Source organism: Elephas maximus, chromosome 17, assembly GCF_024166365.1.
Source record: "Elephas maximus indicus isolate mEleMax1 chromosome 17, mEleMax1 primary haplotype, whole genome shotgun sequence".
Lineage (NCBI taxonomy): Eukaryota > Metazoa > Chordata > Mammalia > Proboscidea > Elephantidae > Elephas > Elephas maximus.
The window spans coordinates 64,733,614-64,748,923 of NC_064835.1; the positions used below are offsets into that span (position 1 = coordinate 64,733,614).

General features: G+C 38.9%; 1 protein-coding gene across 2 annotated transcripts in view; it reads right to left on the reverse strand.

Annotated features, from left to right (window-relative positions):
* Positions 1–15,310, reverse strand: part of ZNF638 (zinc finger protein 638) — a 91,376-nt gene that overhangs the window by 32,395 nt on the left and 43,671 nt on the right. For both annotated transcript variants that reach the window (XM_049856339.1, XM_049856338.1), the window contains exons 8-11: positions 11,489–11,611; positions 8,123–8,181; positions 7,848–7,900; positions 980–1,027 (exon numbers count right to left, since the gene is read on the reverse strand). In XM_049856339.1, coding sequence (XP_049712296.1) covers positions 980–1,027; positions 7,848–7,900; positions 8,123–8,181; positions 11,489–11,611 — 283 coding nt within the window. The remainder of the gene's footprint in view (positions 1–979; positions 1,028–7,847; positions 7,901–8,122; positions 8,182–11,488; positions 11,612–15,310) is intronic.

Here is a 15,310-nt window from a genome sequence, read left to right on the forward strand (position 1 = left end):
CATTATAGTTTTAAAAACTGAAAAAACAACCTGTAACTTGCTGCATATTTGCTACCTGGCCTATTATGTAAAAGACAGTAAACAGAGAGCAAAGTTGTGAAATATGTGATATTCTTCCTAAGAAATAGTTTCTCCAGTTAAATTGTCTTATTTTCATAATTACTACAAGGAAAGAGGACTATCTATTAGTTGTCATTTAAAAAAAATTTGGATATTATAAATTTCAAAGATTAATATAAACTCAGCACATACTATGTCACATGAAATCTAATACTAATACTACATGCTTCTGAAATAATTAAGCTAACTAATAGGCAACACCATGATAAACAGAAAATAGTGAAGGTATCAAAAATTTCATTTTACTTGGATCCACAATCAATGCCCACGGAAGCAGCAGTTAAGGAATCAAACAATGTACGGCACTGGGCAAATCTGGTGCAAAAGACCTCTTTAAAGTGTTAAAAAGCAAAGATGTCACTTTGAGGATTAAGGAGCCCCTGATATAAGCCATGGTATTTTCAACTGTTTCATATGCACGCGAAAGCTGGACAACGAATAAGGGAAGGCTGAGGAAGAATTGATGCCTCTGAATTATGGTGCTGGCAAAGAGTACTGAATGTACCATGGAGTGCCAGAAGAACAAATCTGTCTCAGAAGTACAGCCAGAACGCTCTGTAGGAGCCAGAATGACAAGTCTTAGACTCACGTGCTTTGGACATGTTATCAGGAGAGACCAGTCCTTGGAGAAGGACATCATGGTTGGTTAAGCAGAAGGTCAACAAAAAACAGGAAGACCATCAACAAGATGGACAAACAGAGTGGCTGTAACAATGAGCTCTAACATAGCAACGATTGTGAGCATGGAACAGGGCTGGACAGTGTTTCATTCTGTTGTACACAGACAGGCTCGCTATGAGTAGGAACTGACTCAAGGCACCTAACAACAGTACGTCTAGAATTCAAATCAGAAACATACCTGAAGATTTATTCACTTTGGCTGATGTCTTGGTTTGGCCACTCTTGGCTAGAATGACAGGAAAATATATCAATGTTCATTACAAATAACATTTGGTTTTAAGAAAGAGCTAATCTGGCAATGATTTTGAAAGCTATCATTCAGTTCAGAGCCATTTGCTCTCACAAAGAACACTGCCAAAAAACATTCCTACACACATCTATTTATGCCCATGGTACTACAACTGTAGGATATGTCTCAGACATGGACTTGTTGAGTCAAAAAGCACGGGGATTTAAATTTTAACGATGAACATCATACTGTCCCCCCAGAAAGGCTGTGCCAATTAATATTCCCATCAACAGTATACGAGAGTGTGGCTTTCCCATTTCTACACATATTAAAGAAATTATTAATCTCTAATCTGCAATGGAAATTACTATAATTTCATTTTTGTCTAAGAGTAAAGCTATGTCTATTTTCCTGTTTATGAGTCACCTGTAACTTTTTCTGTGATCTGCCTATTTATAATATTTGCCAATTTACCTTTTAAGTTGTTGAAGTTTTCCTTAATGATTTATTAGAGTTATTTATATATTAACAAATTCAGCCTATGTCACACAGGTAATTAAAAAAAAAAATTATGCAAAAACATTTTCCTCTAAATTTTATTTTGTTGTTGAGAATACACACAGCAAAACATACACCAATTCAACGGTTTCTTGACGTACAATTAGGTGACATCAACCACATTCTTCGAGTTGTGCAACCATTCTCGTCTTCCTTTTCTGAGTTGTTTCTCCCTCATTAACATAATCTCACTGCATCCTAAGGTTCCCATCTTTTGAACTGCTGTTGTCACTTTGATCCCAAATGGATAGTTCTTAAAAGAGCATAATGTTCAAAGCGACCTTTCTGACTAGTTAAGCTAAACTACTGTTTGATTTTAAGAAGATTTCAAAAGTATTTTTGGTTTAAGGTTTAAATATTAACATATTTTTTATGCAAAAACCATGCTCCTTCAACGTCTGTTTACCAGCTGCTCTCTCCTCCCTTGAAGTATTTTCAGAAGCAGTACTATGTCGTTTTTTTTTTTTTAAACATGTTGCTGTAAAAAAGAAATAAGCTTAGTGCAATTACAAAAATACCTCGTACGGGGAGTGAGCAGTTGGCAAATAAACGTAGAAGGCACACATTATTTACATAAAAATACAATCTCTCAGGGCAACAGTCTCAGGGGCTCTTCCAGCTTCCATGGCTCCAGAAAATCTGCAGTCTACAAGAATCTGACATTCTGTTCTACATTCTGCCCCTTTTGATCAGGGTTCTTCTATGGAATCTTCGATCAAAAACTTCAGTAATGGTAGGCAGGCACCATCCAGTTTTTTTGTGTGTGGTCTCATAGCAATGCAGTTGTTCATGGAAGCAATCTGCCACACATTCCATATCCTCCTCCTATTCCTGACTCTCCTTCTGTTGCTCCAGATGAATAGAGACCAACTGTGCCTTGGATGGCCACTTGCAAGCTTTTAAGACCCCAGGCACTACACAACAAACTAGGAGGTAGAACAGAAGCACTAAACATGATATAAAGCCAATTAACTGGGATGTCCCATGGAGCCATGACCCCAAACCGCCAAACCAAGGAACCAAATTCCCTGAGGTGTTTGGTTGTACATAAGCAGCCTCGGCAGCCGTTTTGTTGTTGTAAATATATCACACAACTTTCGCCAATTCAGCTTTTTTCTTTACAAGTATACAATGTATTGATAGCAATTACAATCATCGAGTGTGCAACTCTATCCTTAAATCAATGCAATTTTTCCATCACTGTTAACCCACCCGTTCCCCCTCCTCCCACCGCTGGTAACCACCAATAAACTTTAGTCTCTGTGCATCTGCCTCTTCTTGTCTTTTTATAAGTGAGGTCATAGAGTATTTGTCCTTTTGTGATTGACTTATTTCACTCAGCATAATGTCCTCCAGCTATATCCATATCGTAGCATGTACAAAGATTTCATTTCTCTTACTGCATCGCTTAACGTCCGTGACACATTCTGTGAAATGGGATGTTATGTGATTTGGACATTGTGGAAACTGTGTATTAGGTATAGGCAGTCCTGGGTTGGGACAATCCCCATAAAGCCTCCTATATTAAAACCTCATGGGAGCCCGCTTCTGGTCACCATCTCCAGTGTGCATCCTTATTTTAATGATTTCCATCTGATCGATCCAGAAAGTATTTAAGAGGGAGGGAGACTCCAGCCTCTTCCACTGCCAGGGACAGCAAGAGCTCTGGAGCACACATATCAAGGCACAGCCACTGTCTCCTGGGGAGAGACTTTGCAGGTGTAGACTGTAGGATACAATCTCCACGGCCCTTCCTGGGGCTGGTAGGATGTCATGGGAGTGATAGTTGCCTTCCCAAGCCAGGTGAGGCAGCTGTGTCCACGCAGATTGTGACCTGGGGTTCAGGGGTTTGCCTCTCATAGACTAAGGTTGGGGGCTATGCCATAGGCCTGGTCTCCCAGCAGGTCACGAACCATCAGTGCCCTGGCCGGCTGGAAGGGTTTAAACAGAGTGAATCATGCAGTGACTGGGGCTGGACCAGCCGGCCAGGATGGCCTCCGCTTACACTGCACCTGCTCACACAGCTTGGGTGTCAGCACAGGCCTCGGCAAGGGCTGGAGACCCTCTGGCAACTGGGCTCCACTGGAGTGAGTCAACTGGGCCCCGCTGGAGTAAGTCAACTGGGCCGGGAGAAGGGGGGACAGCCAAGCTGAGGAGAAAAGCTGAGGGTATGAGGTTATTCAAGACATGTTAAGCCCAGAGTCATGACCTCAAGATTCTAAGGCCAAGACAAGCCACTTGCTGGGCCCCTCAGCCCCATCCTGGCAGCGGAGGGTATAGGCTATCGGGAAATACCTGCTTGTGTCACTGCCGTTTCAGCCCCTAACCCTCCCCATCTGATTTTTTTCTCTCTTTCTCTCACGCATACACATACCCCCTATAGGACACAGCAGAACTGCCCCATAAGGTTTCCAAGGACTGGCTGGTGGATTCGAACTGCCGATCTTTTGGTTGGCAGCCGAGCTCTTAACCATTGCATCACCATGGCCAGAGAGTATCCAATGTGTGTGGCTACTTAGGGGGTGTGGGTTGCCGACTTACTTTCCCCGGGAGGCAGAAGTTTGTCTTTAGGGATGAACTTCAGCAAGTTGCTAAATATTCAGGAGCAAGACTACCCCCGCTTGGGGCTACCATCGAGGAAACTGAGAGGAAGCAAGTGAGGAGGAAGTACAGTGTGCCCAGCCCTGCCCCAATGTTCCGTGACCTGAAGAGCAGAAGCAACCCTAGCCCCGAAGCCCCACAACCCTGCCATAGGCATCTGCCTGCCCAAAGGGCAAAGCTGGAAAGGCTGTGCCCAGAGCCATGTCTTCTGCTTCTCCTGCCTATATCCCATTCACAGTCCAGTGCTGCGAGAGTCTGGGTTTAGGGTCTTCAAAACCATTTTGTTGTTGTTGCTGTTAGGTGCTGTCAAGTCAGTTCATAGCAACCCTATGTACAACAGAATGAAACACTGCCCAGTCCTGCACCATGCCCACCAACCATTGTTTGAGCCCATTCTTGCAGCCACTGTGTCAATCCACCATGTTGAGGGTCATCCTCTTTTTCAACGACCCTATACTTTACCAAGCATGTCTTTCTCCAGGGACTGATCCCTCCTGACATGTCCAAAGTATGTGAGATATAGTCTCGCCATCCTTGCTTCTAAGGAGCATTCTGGTTGTACTTCTTTTAAGACAGATTTGTTCCTTCTTTTGGCAGTCCTTGGTATATTCAATATTCTTCTCCAACACTATAATTCAAATGTGGCAATTCTTTTTTGGTATTCTTTTTTCATCGTCCAGTTGTTGCATCCATATGAAAAATACCATGGCTTGGGTAAGACACAGTTTAGTCATCAAAGTGACAACCTTGTATTTTAAGATGTTAAGGAGGTCTTTTGCAGCACATTTGCTCAATGCAATCTGTCATTTGATTTCTTGACTGCTGCTTCCACGGGCATTGATTGTTGATCCAAGTAAAATAAAATTCCTGACAACTTTAATATTTTCTCTGTTTTATCATGATGTTACTTTTCCTATTATAGTCAGTAATATTACAACATCCTTCTAACCAAATCCATCCAGAATGAAATCTTATTAAAAAAAAAAAAAATTTCTCTCTTATTTTTTATATCTAATCAACTAAAAAAACTGTATATAACAAAATTCAGATGTTACCCTACCACACATTCTAAGTAACCTTATATCCAGTCTTCATTACCTCAAAGTGAATCACACCTGGTTCTTTCAATAGGATTTTTCCACCTCTCTGATTTATCCAACCTATATAAGAATCTTAAACAACTAATTTTTGAGTGGAGAGAAGGAGCATACTGTCTCATTAGGGGGAGAGCAATTAGGAGTATATAGCAAGGGGTATATAAATTTTTTGTATGAGAGACTGACTTGATTTATAAACTTTCACTTAAAGCACAAAGAAATCTAAAAAAACAAAAACAATTTTCCTTTTTCTCTACGGTAGTTTCCCAGAGTCTATATCAATTGTTCCTAAGTCTTTTACACAAAAAATAGGCTGCACCATAGCCAAGTTAGAAAGCTAAATAAGTTTACTTTATGCACGACTTGTGTTCTGCAAATATTTTTTTTAAAAAGTTGTAATACACACCTCAAACTTTATCTGACCCAAAATATCTCCTAGGAATTAGTCTTTCACACAACATATTTTGAGAAATGCTACTAATGGAGTCAAACTTAAACCCTTCGAAGCCTTCTGCGATATCTCAATTTTGTTATTTTTATGTCATCTTCCCAGCTGAAGTAATCTTCTCATATGCATTGTCTAATCTAATTTAAAACCTTAGTCAAAACTTACTGCCCTCTAGACGTCATGCGTAGTTACTTCTACTAATTTCCAATAACTTCAGTACACAACCCAACTAAACATTATGGGGAAATGAGGTGCCCTATAAATCCAATTTTCAAGTCACAGTTTAAACTCCTAACCTATTCTAAATAGAAATCTAAAACACTACACACATGCCTTCCTAAAACAGAACATACTTAACAACTTAACTTTCTGAGTTTTTGTTTATTTTAGCTCTTCTGTCTTGGAAACCGTGGTGGTATAGTGGTTAAGAGCTATGGCTGCTAACCAAAATGTCAGCAATTCAAATCCTCTAAGCGCTCCTTGGAAACCCTATGGGACAGTTCTACTCTGTCCTACAGGGTCATGATGAGTTGGAACCAATTTGATGGCAATGGGTTTGATTTTTTTTAGTATAAAGCTGTTTATTCTTACTAGTCTTAAGAGTATATGTCTTGGCAGCAACTTTTTATTCTCTATACTTTGCCAGTCCATTTAGAAGGAGGTGTTGTAAACAACTTAAACACTTAAAAAAAAATGCTATTAAAATCTAGGAACTGTAACAGATGTTTTACATACATTATCTCACTAGTCCTTATATTTACTCCAGAAGGATTCCATAATTACAGTATTAAATATTAACTGGTTAGTACCAGTGCCTAAAGAACGCAATTTAAGTCTCTTCCATTAAAACACAATAAATAATCTAATATCATCTTTTAGCAAGTTTCTAGTAAACTGGCAAAGTATACTCATCTGACACACATTTCACCAAAGAATAAATCCAAATGACCAATAAGCACATGAAAAGATGCTCAACATCATTAGTCATTAGATATAAATCAAAACCACAATGAGATATCACTTCATACTCATCAAAATGGCTGATTAAAAGGACAAAACACAAGTGTTGGTGAGGTTGGGGAGAAATTAGAACACTTGTCCATTGATGATGGGACTATAAAACGGTACAACCACAGTGGAAAAAGTGTTTGGCAGTTCCTCTAAAAGTTAAACATAGAATTACCATATGAGCCAACAATTCCAGTCCTAAAAAACACAAACCAAACCCAGTGCCATCGAGTCAATTCCGACTCATCGCAACCCTAGAGGACAGAGTAGAACTGCCCCATAGAGTTTCCAAGGACCACCTGGTGGATTCAAACTGCCGACTGTTACGCCACCGGAGTTTCCATTCCAGTCCTAGGTATGTATATATCCAAAAGAACTGAAAGCAGGAACACAAACAGATACCTGTACACCAATGTTCACTGTAGCAGCAGTCACAACAGCCAAAAGGTAAAAACAGCCGAAATGTCCATCAACCAATGAATGGATAAATGTGGCACATGCATACATAAAAAGAAGTGCAGTCCTAATACATGCCACGACATGAATGAACCCTGGAAACATTATACTGCGTGAAGTCAGTCAGTCACAAAGGGACAAATACTGTATGATTTCACTTATATGAAATATCCAAGACAGACAAGTATACAGAGACCAAAGTTTATTACTGGTTATCAGGCAGGAGGGAGGGAAGGGAAAAGGGGGACATGCTAGTTTGGAGACACACTGCTTAGGGGACACCGAGCTTCTGTTAAGGGTGATGAGAAAATTTGGAAACAGATAATGGTTGAACAACATGATATGCACAACAACTCATGTCACTGATTTTTACATATGAAGAATGTTCAAAAGGCAAATGATCTGTTACATGTATGTTTACAATAAAAAATTTTAAAAAATATATACACCCATACTCATAATCCAACAGAAAAATGGAAAGTGATATAGACAATTCACTTAAACAATAAAAATGACTAATAATTATACAAAAAGTTGCTGGAGTTCACCAATAATCAAGAAAAACAAAAGGCATAAAAGAAAAACACCAAAAATTTGAGTTCACTGAAACTAAAAACTTCCTATACACACAAGTAAAGCAACAACTTACCAGTAGAAGTTGAAGTCACAGTTTCAACAGCTTTCGAAGCATCTGTATCTTTTCTATTTAAAAGAAGAAAAAAAATCAGCAGAAACTTAGAAATTCTAAGTTCTATGAACTTCTAAAAATGTGATGCTTAAATCTAAAAGTTCAAAATGACTAAATCTGAACAATGCCCATTAAACTGTAGAGTGATAAAATATATTAAAAACTGTTTCAAATATTAAAATCTCCTATTTCATATATATATTCGTTTCCACATATGAAATCATGGAATCACTTACTTTAAAGTAGATGCAGATGTTTTCTTTGAATCTGAAGTCTTTTTCTTCACCTCTTTGCTCTATGAAGGAATATTTTGAACAAAAAAATTCAGTTTCTTCTCCCCAATTATAAAAAGCAATTTAGAAAATACAGAAAAGCATAGAATCCAACTAAAATATCTAAAATCTCTAAAACCCTAAAAGTATAGATGCTTACTACCTTTCTCTTTTTATACAGAAATAGAATAAAATTATTTTCCTCAATTTCAGCATAACTTTACAACTTGCCTTTTACCACTCACCCATATTTTATCATTAACTGTCTTTCAAGAATATTATTTCTAACACATCTACGTCATTTCAGATGTATAACTGCTAACACCCTGGCCCATGACTATCATCTTTTGCTTTGATTACTACAGTAGCCTCCTAATTGTCCTTTCTTGCTTCTTGTCATTTAACCCACCCCCAATCTATTTTCAATGAAAGCCGGATTAGTCTTGCCACTCCTAAACTGGAAAACCTCCATCACTCTCAGAGAAAAAGCCAATACTTAAAATGGCCTGTAAGAGTTTACACCATATGCCCCACCCACCCTTAACCACTATACCCTTCTTCCTGTACTCTGAGTATCTTTACATCTCAAAGTCTTTTGGAGTTGCTGTTCCTTCTGTCTGGATAGCTAGTGACCCAGGGCATGTGGCTTGCTTCCTCACACCCTTCAAGGTCTTTGCTCAAAATCACCTTGTCGATGAGACCTTCTCCAACTATGTTATTGGAAGTTATAGTTTCTCATTTCCAGTAAGAGCACTTCTACTGCCCTTTCTTAATGTCTTTCTCCACACCACTTGCTGCCAACTAACATGTATGTGTGTGCCTACGCACACATACACATACATATTTATTTGCTTGTGTTTTTTTCTCTCCCAGGCTTTGAAAATAAACTCTGTGAGTGCACGGTCTTCTGGTTTTATTTACTAATCTATTCCCAGGGCCTAAAGTACTATTCGGCAAATAGTAGATGTTCAATAAATACTAGCTGAATTCATCTGAATTTCATAATTATTTTCATCTTATTTTAGCATTCCCTGTCCTTTTAGAGTGTCTTTGCCCTTTTTTTTTTCCTGGACAATATATGGGATTTTATCCAAATCACCTACCTCCCCCCCCCCATGATAAGATACCTGTCCTCCTGTTTTTATTCTACTAGGTGGTTACCTTAAATTGTTAAAGAAATATGAAATTATTGATTCCCTCTGTGTAAGTTAAAAGCTTAACCCTTGTCTCTTGGATACATTTTAGTTTTTGATAATGTTATTTTAGACCAAAAAAAAATTTTTTTTTAATTTTCAGTGATATACTCTGCAATTTACATTATTTTATAAAAATATGATTTAGATTTTACTCTATGTGTAAATGGTTTCACTTTCACTGTCACTCAGCTTATATCATAATTTCTCCATTTCCTAAGTTCCTCATTTTGATTGTAATGTTTTGGGAAAGATACGTTAAGTGAACAAACAAAAGCAAAAGGCTTAAGAGGAAAACACCAAATATTTGAGTACACTGAAATTAAAAACTTCCTGTATATATATATACACACACACATATATCACTGCAAACAGCAGGAAATGACAAGCAAGAGACTAGAGGATTACACTTCTTAAATGTCGTTAGTTGCCGTAGAGTCGATCCTGACTCATAGTGACCTCACGTGTGCAGACCAGAACTGCTCCACAGGGTTTTCAAGGAGGCCCTGGGTGGCACAAACAATTCAGCGTTGGGCTACTAGCTGAAAGGTTGGTGGTTTGAACCTACCCAGAGACACCTCAAGAGACAGGCCTGGCGATCCGCTTCTGAAAAAGGTCACTTCTCATATATAACAAAAAATTAGTATCTAAAATAACGAATACCTACAAATCAATTTTTTTAAGAACGAATAATCCAATAAAAAAAATGGGAAGCAATAAAGACATCTCACTTAATAACAGGAATGAGTTATGCTGGAGTTCACCAAAAATCAAGAAAATACAAATTAAAACTAGATGGTATTTTTTACATACTGGATTTTTAAGACTAAAAATATTAAGATGTTGGTGATATATCCTCATAAACTGCCAGAATGTAAATTATTACAGCTACTTAGAGAGCAATCTGGTGTTATCTATAAATAATCTACATGTCTATCAGTAAGAAACTGGTAAAATAAACTGTGGCACTTCATACAAAGTAATACCACACAGAAGTTAAAAAGAGTGAGGAAAACTTGTGTGTACTAACATGGTTAGCTCTCCAAATCAAAGTACTGACTGGAAAAGTAAAAATAAAAAAACATGGAAATAAAAATACAAAGTTAAAAGAATACACATATGCAAGCAAAAATTACTGGAGCATTTTATCAATTTTAATCAATAACCTGAACAATGGCCTCAAACACATCAAAGAGCACGGAGATGGCAAAGGACTGGGCAATGCTTCATTCTTAAACGTAAGTCATGAGTCAGAGGTGGCTGGATTGCAATTAACACCAACAAAACAATCCTATAGGTATTATTATTGACACATAAGCTAAAATATAGAAGATTATCTAGAAAGACGAAACTCATAAACATGGCACCTCTAAGGAAGCAAAGGCGCAAAAGGATATATACTATATATACACTATGTGATTATATAACTATGGCGTTAGAAATCAAATTAGTGGTTACATATGGAGAGAAGAGAGGGTATAAAGATCGGGAATAACCATGCAGGGGGCTTCTAGGATGTTATCAATGTTCTATTTTGTGACCTAGAAAGCAGTTTCACGGATGTTTGCTAATTTTATATTATATAAGTAAGGAGCCTTGGTGGCACAGTGGTTAAGTGCTCCGCTGCTAACCACTTTGAGGGAGAACTATGTCACAGTCTACTTCCACAGATTTACAGCTGTGGAAACTCTGTGGGGCAGTTCTACTCTGTCCTATAGGGTCATATGAGTTGGAATTGACTCAACAGCAATGGGTATATGATAAATATATTCTCCAAGTCTATTGCTTGCCATTAACATTGAATAATGTGTGTTTGTTTTAATTTCAGTGTGTTTGAATTTATACATATGATCTGTTGAGTGATACATATTTATGTTTTGGATACTTCTCTGTACTATACTTAAGAACAGAAACCCTTGGTGGTACAGTGGTTAAGAGTTATGGACACTAACTAGAAGAACATCAGTTCGAATTCATTCACCAGGCCCTCCCTGAAAATTCTATGGGGCAGTTCTACTCTGTCCTATATGGTCGCTATGAGCCAGAATCGACTCGATGGCAACAGGTTTTTTATACTTAACAGAAGTTAAACTCATCATTAATAACAATGAATCATCTATATCTAAATCTAGTTTACCTGTGATTTTTTCTTTCCTGGAACACATACTTTCACACTTTTTCCTTTTATCAGAAGAGGCATTGTTTCAGCATACTTCATGACTGCAGTAATTGCCTCTTTAAATTCCATTTTCAAGTAAGCCTAAAAAGCAAATTTATTCCCTTTTTACTCCAACATCTACTTTAAATTTCTATGCATTTTATAAAAACAAAGAACTCCGGAGCCAAGATGGCGGACTAGGCAGACGCTACCTCGGATCCCTCTTACAACAAAGACACGGAAAAACAAGTGAATCGATCACATACATAACAATCTACGAACCCTGAACAACAAACACAGATTTAGAGACGGAGAACGAACTAATACGGGGAAGCAGCGATTGTTTCCAGAGCCTGGAGCCAGCATACCAGTCAGGTACGGCACAAGCACAGAGACCTGCTCCACCCCCCTGAACTAACCCCGGGAGGGGGACTAGCCGGTTCCACGGGCGGCGTGGGACGCAGCCGTTAGGAGAAGTCCCCGGGAGGCAGTGACTGATCTTGGAGCAGAAAGAGCAGCATCCGAGCCGGGGAACCGTCCCACAGGGATTTGGACTGCACGCAGGTACGCCATAAACACGGAGAGTTGCTCCACCCCCTGAACTAACCCCGGGAAGGTGACCATCCGGGTCGCGCGGGCGGCGTGGGACGCAGCCGGTAGGAGAAGTCCCCGGGAGGCAGCGACTGGTATTGGAGCGGGGAGAACAGCGTTCCAGCCGGGACACTCGGTCGCGGCACAAGCACGGGGAGCTACTCCACCCATCTGAACTAACCCCGGGAGGGGGCCCACCTGGTTCACGGGGGCGGCACGGCCACGCGGCTGGAGGGACGAGAAGTCCCCGGGAGGCAGCGACTGATTTTGGAGTCGAGAGTGCACCGTCCCAGTAGGGGAGCCTTGACGCTGGGCGTGGGGCTGGAAGCGGAGGATCTGACCGTGACTCCAGCGGGCCAGACCCCCCGGGGGCAATCTCCACACAGACAGCACACATAGGCGACGCGCCCGCGGGAATCTCAGATATAATAGTCATTCCAAGCAAGACAAGCAACTCTGGCTATATTCTGAGGTGCTACTCTCCTATCTCTCTGTTCCCTCCCCCACCCTCCCCAGGAGGCTTCATTAACATCTGAATAGCCTGAGCCAGAGGGAGAACTCTGATAGGGATCTGACTGCAGTTTTTTTTTAGCGGATTTTCTGGAAAAACTAGTTTCCCAGTGATGGCTCGGAGACAACAATCCATATCAAACCACTTAAAGAAGCAGACCGTGACAGCTTCTCCAACTCCCCAAACAAAAGAATCAAAATCTTTCCCAAATGAAGATACAATTTTGGAATTATCAGATACAGAATATAAAAAACTAATTTACAGAATGCTTAATGATATCACAAATGAAATTAGGATATCTGCAGAAAAAGCCAAGGAACACACTGATAAAACTGTTGAAGAACTCAAAAAGATTATTCAAGAACATACTGGAAAAATTAATAAGTTGCAAGAATCCATAGAGAGACAACATGTAGAAATCCAAAAGATTAACAATAAAATTACAGAATTAGACAACACACTAGGAAGTCAGAGGAGCAGACTCGAGCAATTAGAATGCAGACTGGGACATCTGGAGGACCAGGGAATCAACACCAACATAGCTGAAAAAAAATCAGATAAAAGAATTAAAAAAAATGAAGAAACCCTAAGAATTATGTGGGACTCTATCAAGAAGGATAACCTGCGGGTGATTGGAGTCCCAGAACAGGGAGGGGGGACAGAAAACACAGAGAAAATAGTTGAAGAACTTCTGACAGAAAACTTCCCTGACATCATGAAAGACGAAAGGATATCTATCCAAGATGCTCATCGAACCCCATTTAAGATTGATCCAAAAAGAAAAACACCAAGACATATTATCATCAAACTCACCAAAACCAAAGATAAACAGAAAATTTTAAAAGCAGCCAGGGAGAAAAGAAAGGTTTCCTTCAAGGGAGAATCAATAAGAATATGTTCTGACTACTCAGCAGAAACCATGCAGGCAAGAAGGGAATGGGACGACATATACAGAACACTGAAGGAGAAGAACTGCCAACCAAGGATCATATATCCAGCAAAACTCTCTCTGAAATATGAAGGCGAAATTAAGATATTTACAGACAAACACAAGTTTAGAGAATTTGCAAAAACCAAACCAAAGCTACAAGAAATACTAAAGGATATTGTTTGGTCAGGGAACCAATAATATCAGATATCAGCATAACACAAGGTCACAAAACAGAACGTCCTGATATCAACTCAAATAGGGAAATCACAAAAACAAACAAATTAAGATTAATTAAAAAAAAATACACATAACAGGGAATCATGGAAGTCAATAGGTAAAAGATCACAATAATCAAAAAGAGGGACTAAATACAGGAGGCATTGAACTGCCATATGGAGAGTGATACAAGGCGATATAGAACAATACAAGTTAGGTTTTTACTTAGAAAAATAGGGGTATATAATGAGGTAACCACAAAAAGGTATAACAACTCTATAACTCAAGACAAAAACCAAGAAAAACGTAACGACTCAACTAACATAAAGTCAAACACTATGAAAGTGAGGATCTCACAATTTACTAAGAAAAACGCCTCAGCACAAAAAAGTATGTGGAAAAATGAAATTGTCAACAACACACATAAAAAGGCATCAAAATGACAGCACTAAAAACTTATTTATCTATAATTACCCTGAATGTAAATGGACTAAATGCACCAATAAAGAGACAGAGAGTCACAGACTGGATAAAGAAACACGATCCATCTATATGCTGCCTACAAGAGACACACCTTAGACTTAGAGACACAAACAAACTAAAACTCAAAGGATGGAAAAAAGTATATCAAGCAAACAATAAGCAAAAAAGAAGAGGAGTAGCAATATTAATTTCTGACAAAATAGACTTTAGACTTAAATCCACCACAAAGGATAAAGAAGGACACTATATAATGATAAAAGGGACAATTGATCAGGAAGACATAACCATATTAAATATTTACGCACCCAATGACAGGGCTGCAAGATATATAAATCAAATTTTAACAGAACTGAAAAGCGAGATAGATACCTCCACAATTATAGTAGGAGACTTCAACACACCCCTTTCGGAGAAGGACAGGACATCCAGTAAGAAGCTCAACAGAGACACGGAAGATCTAATTACAACAATCAACCAACTTGACCTCATTGACTTATACAGAACTCTCCACCCAACTGCTGCAAAATATACTTTTTTTTCTAGCGCACATGGAACATTCTCTAGAATAGACCACATATTAGGTCATAAAACAAACCTTTGCAGAGTCCAAAACATCGAAATATTACAAAGCATCTTCTCAGACCACAAGGCAATAAAACTAGAGATCAATAACAGAAGAACGAGGGAAAAGAAATCAAATACTTGGAAAATGAACAATACCCTCCTGAAAAAAGACTGGGTTATAGAAGACATCAAGGAGGGAATAAGGAAATTCATAGACAGCAACGAGAATGAAAATACTTCCTATCAAAACCTCTGGGACACAGCAAAAGCAGTGCTCAGAGGTCAATTTATATCAATAAATGCACACATACAAAAAGAAGAAAGAGCCAAAATCAGAGAACTGTCCCTACAACTTGAACAAATAGAAAGTGAGCAACAAAAGAATCCATCAGGCACCAGAAGAAAACAAATAATAAAAATTAGAGCTGAACTAAATGAATTAGAGAACAGAAAAACAATTGAAAGAATTAACAAAGCCAAAAGCTGGTTCTTTGAAAAAATTAAC